The sequence below is a fragment of the Tigriopus californicus genome, chromosome 1 (assembly GCF_007210705.1).
Source record: "Tigriopus californicus strain San Diego chromosome 1, Tcal_SD_v2.1, whole genome shotgun sequence".
NCBI classification, from domain to species: Eukaryota; Metazoa; Arthropoda; class Copepoda; order Harpacticoida; family Harpacticidae; genus Tigriopus; species Tigriopus californicus.
Genome location: NC_081440.1, coordinates 3133232 through 3143821, shown reverse-complemented (window position 1 = coordinate 3143821; position 10590 = coordinate 3133232). Strand labels below are relative to the sequence as shown.

The following is a 10590-nucleotide window of genomic DNA, read 5'->3' as shown; positions in this document are numbered from 1 at the left end:
ATATTGATCAGAAATTAGTCCAAAGCTAACTTAAAAGATGCTGCTGGATCAACAGTATATGCACTGATAACTATATTTTCTTTAACATTAATGAGATTCTTCGCTCACAAAACAGCCGCGGCCGTGGGTGTTGATTTCTTTTGAAAGTGATTTTGCATCAAGAATATATGTTTTCTTTCTTAATTATGGTAAGGTTCTTGAATGTTATGAAAGTTTTATTCTTATTTGTCAATTGACATAAACCAGACTTTAGAACTAAAGACTTTAGAAACTAACAAAATAAGCCAATTTAAACGGTCAGAACTAGTATTATGTGAAAAAAATCAAATGCACTGGCATTTCCAAGGCCACTAATCAAAATCTATCCTGAGAAGTATAACGTAGGTTTCTTGACCATCATCTGATATTTCAAAACAAGTATCGATGGCGGAAGTTTATGTTGAAAAATATCGCAACCTTAGTTTATAAACCTGAAGCATGTTCAGCATCAGTAGAGTAAACAATGCAAAATACAGAACCTTATTTCAAACGTTTTCTTTGCATCCTATAGGATTCTTAAGAAATTTCTGACGAAATCAGTACGCTAAAATAAAGGCGAGTGGTCACAACAAGAAGAACTCACAACCAAGATGAACCGCTTGTCAAATGAGTAGGGGGTGTTGAGGCATTCATTGATGATCTTGGCCTAATATCTTTCAGACACCTTGTGATTGCTAGACTGCTGGAGAAGATGTTGTGTCGACCCTGTTCTTTGCTCGTCTTTTTCCCGCTTCTTCTCACTCGTCTTCGCTACCCTATCACTTTATCATAAATAATCATGTTTTCCGCACAATAAACAAGTCAAATACCATCTCTCGACTCATTAAGCTGTTGGACCTTTAGGGTTCGCCACAATGTGTTTCAGTTGGAACTTGCGATCGATGTGTTTCGAACCTTTTTAGCTTCAAAGACCTCGATTAGGGCTCCCATCGCGAACGATATGGGGTACGGGTAAACAAGCAAAATTAAAAACGCTTAAAGGACCATTAGAACGTGACCCTGCCTGTTTGGGTCTCGAAACCAGGGCAGCTTTTAAACTCGTTCCTGATCTTGGGTCTTCCTTTCTGTACCCTTTTTTGTTTGAATTGGGAGCCCTAACAGAGGTTTTTCAATCTAAACAACTGATCTTCCGGTTCGAAACACATCACTAGATGGAACCGCATCCTTCATTGTTCAAAATGGAATCCCTAAAGAAGTTCTTGGTTTGCAACTGATTAACAGGTGACTGATGACCAAAAAGTGTTCCAGACCAAGATTCCTCTCGTGCCATTCTTCTTCTTTCAACTAGGCGATATATTTGCACCTAGGCCCATTGCGAGTAGTTCAGGTAGATCGTCCTCCTTGGCCAAAGGCCAATTAATCTGCTAGAAACCATCCTGGGGAGAAAGACGGTGCACTCTTGTACAGGAGTTCTATGAGGACAACATGGCCCACTTGTGTCCTAAGGACTTTTTACCCAAATTCTTCCGTGTCCATGGTTGCGTTTAGAAGTTCAACAAATCATTAGCTTCCGTCAAACTGTACTTTAAAATTACAATTGCATACTAAACTGAAGGCATGCTATGATTTCCTCCTTTGTTAGATTATGTGCTTCAAAAATTGCATTGCTCATCACTACGGTGTCTGGGGAGAACCCTGAGATCGATCCCATGACCCCATGCATGAGACGGTCGCCCGGTAACCAGTTGCGTTATTAACAGCCTTCGTTAGGTGTTTTATTTTTATTTTTCGGGCAATGTATCAACAATATTTGGTCACATTCCCCACACTTTTTCCCATTTGTCTTGTATTGAGTTTTTTTACTAGCTGGCTCAAATGATGAGCAACCAGTCCACAAACGAAGACAAGTCGTTGGTTGATGATCGACGATAGCACGTACCTTATTTGACATACTTTTTGTTATTTTTATGTCAAGAAATTCATTATGTTAAGGAGTGGCGTCGTGAGTTGTGAAATCTACTTAAATGGTCACAAAGCAGACTTCATTTGTGCTCACTGAACCCACATCAACATTTTAGACAATTTTTAGCCGAAAGGTGATCATCCGTGCTAATACGAGATAGTCTCGCCCTGACCAAGTTTTTGCCTGAAATTCGAAATGCAATAACAGCATTGCAAGGTGAGAAAAACGCTGCAACCAGTCTTTGGGATCCCCAAGCCGGTTCCTTTTATCTCTAGCTCTCGCCAGTTTACATGCGCAATGCATTATTCTAAAGATAAATCATACGTCACCCAATAACCATTGTCCTCCCAAATGTTAGGCTTGGAATCAAAACATTACGACCTAGTCATTAAACCTGCATTAGACCTTCATTTAATTGTGTCTCACATGTGTCCTTCATATCATCAAGATGTGTGTACATACATAATCGACAGCATGTCATTCAGTCGAAAAAGAAAAATTCAACACATGGCTCTCTGTCAGAAAAATGAAGCCCTTCTGGAACCGGTTTTGAGTTCAAGTACAGCCAAGGCATTCACCAAATTTCGAAAAAATACCTTCGCCTTCTTGTTTGCAGAGCTTCTTGACTAAAACGAGAAGATGAGTGAATTGAGCCTCCTTCAATGATAAAAACGTTGTTGTAATGTACATGCTGACTTTTGCAACTGGAATGCCGCACTTGAAACGGTGGGGCTTCGTTTTTGAGGAGTTATATTTGCCATGAATGCGGTGGAGACCACAAACGAAAGCACAAGGTTCTTTACCGTCCAATTGAAACGTTATGAAATCAACTGAATTAACATCGAGGTATGAGAATAAATTGTCAAGCAACCATCTAGGAATTTATTCTACACATCTGGCATAACCGACAGTTAATGCGTGTTTCACTTTACGTTTCAGTTGCTACCTGACTTGAAAAAAACCTCAAGGTAGCAACATTCTGTAGTGGTAAGGTCAAATGCTCATAAAACAATATGGCCTTTAACAATATGGGACCAATAACATAAACGTTTGTCTGGCAGATTTTTTTCGCTAAGAAGGTATTCGATATGTGAGCCCGTTTGTGTTTAAGTTGTAAAGGGCCTGACTAGCTTTAAGCTTTGTTTGTTGAGCACTCAGAAGACTCGTCGAGAGCCTCTGGTTTCCCATCTCTGGTTATAAGTGTGTTTGATCTATCAGAGTTTAATGAGACTACCCAACCAAAATCGACTATGGACTTAGAAATGCGTAAATCTTCTTTCAAACGTACGAAGAATGAAACATGGTGATAGCCAGATAAATGCACAAATGGAGGCATGGTCTAATCAGAAGCGTAGAATGGGGAAATCCACGGTTCGATTCCCCTTTGAAAGGAAATATTTTGAGAGGTTACGTTGGACAAAAGAAGCCCTGTTTCTGATTTCGGATATTTGAGCCCAGAAATATTGTAGAAAGCAAAACCAAGGAAGAGGGGGAGACTCTCGGGAACCTTTCAGAATAATATAAATCTAGCACCTAAAGTTAGACGGACAAATGTTGTCAAATAAGAGGCAAAACAAATCAAAAGCTGTACGATTTTATCAATCAATGAGCTCTTTTTTAGGTTGCAATCTATGATGCAATATTTTCCGTTTTCGCAGCACCTTAAACGGAAAAGGGCCTAGGTTCTTGGTTGGTTGATTTTTATAAGACCTAGTTGCTTAACCTGTTACATTGTTAAAAGTTTATGCCATTTCTTTTAAGTTGCATACCGCGATACCACCAATCAAGAATCAAGCCACGTTTTAGACAAATGCAAGAATTTTTGGCGGTAAAAGTAACTCGTTTCTGTAAGGACGACCCTCCCCTTGCCCGTGTTCAACCAGTCTTGAGGTTGGCCACTTGAAGAAAAAGTGCAGTAACCATTGCTCAAAGGCATATTGCCTGGAAGTTATTGTTAAAATCCCTCATGCAAGCAATTCAACAACTTGGAGCACCAAATGAACCCATCTGAAAATATTGATATTGCAGCCAAATTGTTGGATTCATGTAGCCTTATCCAAGGTTGGAATGAGAAATCATAAAAAACAATTTCGGCCATGTTGCAGGAAATGGAGGCAGAAAATAGCAGAAATTTGTTGAATCTACGATAGTTAAAAAGTTGATTTTTGAAGATCCAAGATCAAGGCTGGTCTCACAACTGCCACCCCGACATAAAAAGTAAAAGAGAGATTGACACTTTTCTGTGCATGAGTTGATTATTGTGGCTATAAGTGAGACCCAGATTGATCAGTTTTTAGTCCATTCAAACCTTTGAAAAATAGATTTTGTTCCCTAAAATTTCGCTTGAAATATACATAAGACTACACCCAGGGCACAAGCTTGAAATACAATATTTTTTCTCTCGGTTGCTATATTTGAGCTTAAGATGACCTCCGAAGCACGAAAAGTAATAACTACCTAAATAATACGTGGCTTCAAGGTGAAAAGAAATCATGATGATCTGGCGATGGCGATTGGCGCTTTCATGATGGTGCTGTTGTCCCGCCCATCTAAGAGTCAAGCTCTGAGTTAAAGAAAGTGGCAGGTCAAATGCATAAAAGCAAGTAAGGCAGGGTGGTCAAAGAGGAAGGAAGCCCAAAAAACAAAGCAGGATGTCTGCTTTCCCTCTTTTCTCCAGGCCAGCTCCCCCTGAGGACCCTCATGTTTGAATCAGTACATAAATCCAAGAAAAATCCATTGATTTGTTTAATGCATCAATGGTCAAGGTCTAAGTTGTCCCGCCCATCTAAGAGTCAAGCTCTGAGTTAAAGAAAGTGGCAGGTCAAATGCATAAAAGCAAGTAAGGCAGGGTGGTCAAAGAGGAAGGAAGCCCAAAAAACAAAGCAGGATGTCTGCTTTCCCTCTTTTCTCCAGGCCAGCTCCCCCTGAGCACCCTCATGTTTGAATCAGTACATAAATCCAAGAAAAATCCATTGATTTGTTTAATGCATCAATGGTCAAGGTCTAAGTGAAAGCATATGTTAGCTCAACCATTCCTTGGTCACAATGTATGGAACTGAATGCCGAATTTGTTCGAAATGACGCCAAATTTGTAAGATTTTAAAAATATCACTTTTCATAAAACTGGTCCTTGGAGGATAAGACGGGGATAGCTGGTGAAATTGAAGACGCAAACTTGAAAACGTGTATAACATGTTTTGATTGAGAAAAACATCGTGAGCAACTTGACGGGCACCTTGTCCCATGCCCTAGCTTTTAATGGAGTTGATAACTACAAAAAAATATCTCTGAAAAGTCTGACACAACCAACATCTACATGCATAATTTGGCACACTTTTTAAGATTCAGGTCTTCATAACAATGAAGCCTTTGCTCTCCAGACTGCAACTTTTAGAGCGTCAAAATCTGTAGTCCTGGCCGTCTGACCTTCTCGCAGCACGAGAACGCAAACCATCATTTTATACAGAACACATTTTTCAGGGCCTCATTACTGATTTCTAGGACTTTAATCTCATTCATCTGAGTTAAACTCTATTGGTTGACATATTTTGTGCATATCATTGTGTTGTTATTCATTTAAACTCCAAGTCTTGTGGTTTACCAGTATTGGTTCTATTAACAAGATATGCTAAGATTGTGGGACTGCCATTTTGTGATTGTCTGAAGCACCAAGCTTTTCCTTTCTTACTTTTTTTTTGTTTCTGACTTATAAAGCATCTTTAGCTGGCTCTCTACTTCAACTTTGTAGCAAGAAGAAGGTATTTTCAATTACCCAAAACTGTGAAAGCAGACCAAACACTGTTGCGTTTTCAACCTGAAATTGTTCTTTTGGATAAATGTCTTTATTATTTGCTTGACGTAGGCAATTCAGAACCCTTGGTGACGGATAAGAGTCGTTCAAACTTTGCATTTCTTCTGTCTTGCCTGTTCATGACGAAATTCCATCTTCGACAAGATGCTTGATTTCTGTTAGATGGCGCAACCTTGTACAAGATTTCGTCACTTAATGAACTTTACAATCCTGGAGAGTTAGCAAGAACGTGGCCAACATCAGCATCCTTAGGGCCAAGCTTTGGGCTTTCAACAGGGAGGAGGAGGTGCGTGACTGTGGCGGGACAGTCACCAAGAAGTTCGGAGCCTTGGTGATATTCAAGAAGTGCCATCTTCATTCTTAGTTACTTGCACACTTACAGAAACTAATTTTGCTGAAATGAATTATGTTCTTTGAGATCAACCTGATTGATTGGAGAATAGTAAGTAACAAGTGGAAAAATGAGTTATGATATTTGTCAAAATCGTCTTTCTTAAGTTGCAAAGTGGAGGGAAAATTAGTTTCGAAAATGTAAATAATTAAAATTGAGCAATACAAAGGTTGAACAAAGTTATAATGTGTCCCGTTTTGGGGGGATATTGCAGGGATTTATTAAGCAAAAATCAATTGTGTAAACTTTTTCCGACCTACAGTTTATTGGGTCTATCAAATAACAATTGTATTACCTTACGTTAACACTGAAGTTTTAAGGCAAACTCATTCCTGAAACTCTTGAATTCAATTCAGATATCTAAGTGTCCTGAAATTGTGATCTAATACAAATTCTATGGTTGATTTGAGCAAGAAAAATGACTACTGTTGATTTCGTCAAGTTGGAATCGAAAGAATAAAATTGCTTAGGCCAAACTCAGCTCTGTCCTGCTGCCGTGCCTATTGAAAAAAGTTCTGGACCCGTTACTCTAATAATACTCTACAATAATTTCATTCTCAGACTAGCTTGGAAATGCCATTAACTTGAAGATAATTTACGTTGACATTTTCTGTCCTAGCGGTCTTTTGACATGCTTTTAGACGATCGGCTCTCAACTTGACTGAATCAAGAGATCCAAAGTGACTAGCTCAATCAAAACATAACACATTCTAGAATGTAACCTCGTTTTCCGAACACGATTGCTCGTCTCACTGATGCGCTGAGATCCATCTAGGACACACAGCCTATGATCCTAGTCCTTGTTGCCATCCTGAGAGGAAGTAGCTCCAAACCATATGTTTCCAGCGGCGCTGCTTGTTGGCGTGTTCGGTGCTTGCACATAGACCTGATAATCGCATAGTCCGCATAAGTCATGTCGAAGAACTGGTTTTTTTAGCTTGAATGTACTGGATGGAGTATTATGACTATGAATGCAAGTGAGAGGACCCTAATCGTCGTTCCTATCAGGACGCAAAGATGCGAGAGTTCAGCTATATACACATACGTACGTAGACTGGTAGTGTGCGTACGTGTCGGTGACTTAAATCACGTCCCGTAGACTTGTAATATACTGATAATACTTGCCCGAACTCGGTCAGGTAGGCCACGCGGTCACTAATTTGACAGTGAAGCACCTTATTGCCCAGTTCCTATATCATAGGTACGGAGTGCACTGAAGCGCACCTCGTGATTCAGAGGGTAAGTCTGTGCGAGTTGCGAGAAAAAGTGATCATTTAGTTCAATACCACCAACTTGTTAGATAATTCACGATAGTTCAAATTGTTACACATACACTTGGCATATTGTTGAGCTGTGTTTGCTGTACTTGGTTTCCAATAATTGACTGAGTTAATGACCATCAAATAACGGTTATCAAATCATGCTTGTAGTATTTTTAAAAGTTGATTGCTATTCGATTCCTGTCTTAAAGAGTAATAGGGAAATGGCCGAGAAAGTGAGTGTGTTTTTAGCAAAATTGGAAAAACGGAGATGCAATAAAAGTTAGAACTAAAAAAATACATGCCTGCTTATTCCATAGTCACATAGCCTCATCTTGGAAGTCTCCAATTAATAAGCCAGACCCCAATATTGCAAACTATACATCGCTTAGTTTAGCAATGCATAAAAAATGTGCATCGTGCATCCACCTAGCTCATAATCCCTGTTGATCGCTGCAACTTGCCTATTCAGCTTCATGAGTTAGCTCATGGCCTCAAGGCATAACTTCTCGCTCAACTGGTGGGCCATGTCTACCTACGTGGGTACACTACATACGTACCTACACACACACACACACACACACAGATAGACACCCACACCCACATACACACACACACATACACACTGAATCATCCACCATTCGACGGCTCCTGCTTTTTTCCGAATAACGAAACACCACCGTTCTTTGGGGTCCCACCATTAGAGCTGCCCTGTTAAGGCATTTGGCAAGAATCAGCATTGAAGTATGAGGAGGATAACGTCCAGACTGCAGTCAGCTCAAGCCAATCGATGCAAGAGGTGCTCATTTATGTGAGGCCTCTTTGAATTTCACCTGTGTGAACTAGGTTCATCATCTCTCGCTGAATCCAGCCAAGTCCAAGTTAGATATTAATTTACAATGGTGTCCAGTGGCAACGATTTCGAGCTTTTTCAAGCGTGCCTCATGGAAGTTCAGACCCTCGAGAATGAAGCTCAAGATCCAACAAGCCAATCGTGGCAGGATCTCCGGGATTTTGTCGACCAAACCTTGGCGCCTTTGGAACCTGGGTCCATGTCCATGGCTATGTGTAGCCAATCCTGCCCGACTGACTATGATCCCGATGTGGATTTCATCATGAACATCTTGAATGAATCCTCTACGCCCACTAGCCATGAAACCACCCTTGAAGCTCGCCCAATGATGCCTACCCCGATATCGAGGGTGGAACTCGAGAATACACCTGAAAGACGTACAGAACCGACCTCTGAAGAGGACGAAGATGCAGATGAGGACTTGGAGGAAGATACGGAATCAAACCCTGACACAAGTACCGAGAAAGCCAAGATCACAGTCTGGCTGGACCGTTTAATCAACAACCCACATTATAACCCAAGGGTGATCAAATGGGAGAACAAAGAAGAGGGTCTCTTTCGGATCGTGGACCAAACCGAACTCGCTCGATTGTGGGGCGAGGTGAAAAACAATCAAAGCATGACCTATGACAAGTTCAGGTGAGATCAGACACACAGACAACCAACCATTGAGGAATGACCTTGGAACTTATCTTTCTCTCTTCTTTTATCAGTCGGGCAATGCGGTATTATTACAAACGTCAAGAGCTCGTGATCGTGCGGAGAAAGCTAGTGTACAAATTCGGTCCTCGATCCCCCATGTTCAAGACCAATATGAAGCCCCCAAGCTCTCCGGGCTCTCAATATCGAAGTCGGCAAGCCCATCGTGGATGAGAGAAAGTCGATGGATCGTGAGCGAACCAATCACCGAGTCAAAACACAATTGCAACTTTCTAGCCTCCTCATTCCTCATTCCCGAGTACCTTTTAATTAAGCAACACTACAACGAGCAATCAACTTCAAATCTCCGTCAGATGGTTACTTAATCGATAAGATATTGTAACAAAAAGCTAAATAAATGTATGTTTATAATGGACGTGCTGCCTAGTTAAGTATGAATGGATTGTTCAAGGGGTATTGATTTGTTATATCTTCTTGAAGCTCAAGGGCGAAATCGATGGTTTATGAAAAATAATAGATCACAAGTGTTAACATTGGATATTTTTGAAAAAACGATGCCATTGAGTTGTGGAAAAGCCTTCTTAGTTTTGAGAATAAAATGACTACTCAGGTGGATGGGCATACAAGACTCACTGGTTGACTTATTATATTTTGGATCTGTGCAAAGGGGACATATTTTCCGAGCACTTTCTATGAAAGAACTATCTCCTTTCACTGTAGTGATTAGACATAACTTAAAGATTGATGAGTTCTTAGTGCTCTATATTTTGCTAATAATATCATTATTTAAAGAAGGAAGATTTCCTCGATGCTAATTTGATGAACAATTTATTGACCAAGTACTTTGACACAATGAATAAGCCATCAACTCTTCTCACGGTGTTACTCACAATACTGATAAAGTTTTTTTGCAAATGCCAAGACTTCTAATAACGATTTTCGTTGTTATTGAAACAAAAAGATCAACTTTTGTAAAAACCATCTTGGATTCTAGCCCAGATTAGAATATTCATCCACTTAAAATCTACAAAGAGATAATATTTTTGAAAACGCAATCAATAGATGTTGGGAGCAACTTTAGCTGCCATTCGCATTAAAATTTTATTCAAATCCATGGAGCAAACAATAAGATATCACTTTTCTGAAGCTGGTAGAAAAACCGGATCATAGTTTGCAATATAACTTAAAACTGACTTAATTGCAATATTTCATCATTTTGATGCCGTAATTGTCAATCGCAATTTTAATAAAGCTTAATTTTGACTTTTGACAAAATTATATTAACGTTGAATAAAACCATCGCTAGTTGGTAGAAGTTATTTTTTCAAAAAGTGACAAATTTGGAAAATTAAACTGTCGCAGGTATCGTTCAAATGTTTTAGGAACATGATAGGATAGTGCAGCTTTTGACACTTAAGTAAAATGAAAGGCAATTTTACATGTTTTGTAAGTTTTAAGCGCCATTTTTGCTACTTTTTTCTGTTAAAGAAATCTTAAAGAAAACAGAAAAACTTTATTTCTTGTCGTGTCATTGAAAAAGGCAATCATATTCCTTGGGAATAACTGGAAACATAATTTTACCATTTTTCGATCTTTTAATGCACAAACGCAACCTTCAAGTTGTAATAACTAAGCATGTGCTCAATAGAAATTTATGAAATTTTACGTCAATGC

At 39.5% G+C, this 10590-nt stretch overlaps 1 protein-coding gene across 1 annotated transcript; it reads left to right on the top strand.

Annotated features, from left to right (window-relative positions):
- The first annotated feature begins 8132 nt into the window (after positions 1 to 8132).
- On the top strand, positions 8133 to 9542 carry LOC131879014 (ETS-related transcription factor Elf-1-like). Its single transcript, XM_059225210.1, has 2 exons — positions 8133 to 8895; positions 8970 to 9542. The coding sequence occupies exons 1-2, from the start codon at positions 8303 to 8305 to the stop codon at positions 9127 to 9129; spliced, it is 753 nt and encodes a 250-aa protein (XP_059081193.1). The 5' UTR covers positions 8133 to 8302; the 3' UTR covers positions 9130 to 9542.
- The last annotated feature ends 1048 nt before the right edge of the window (positions 9543 to 10590 follow it).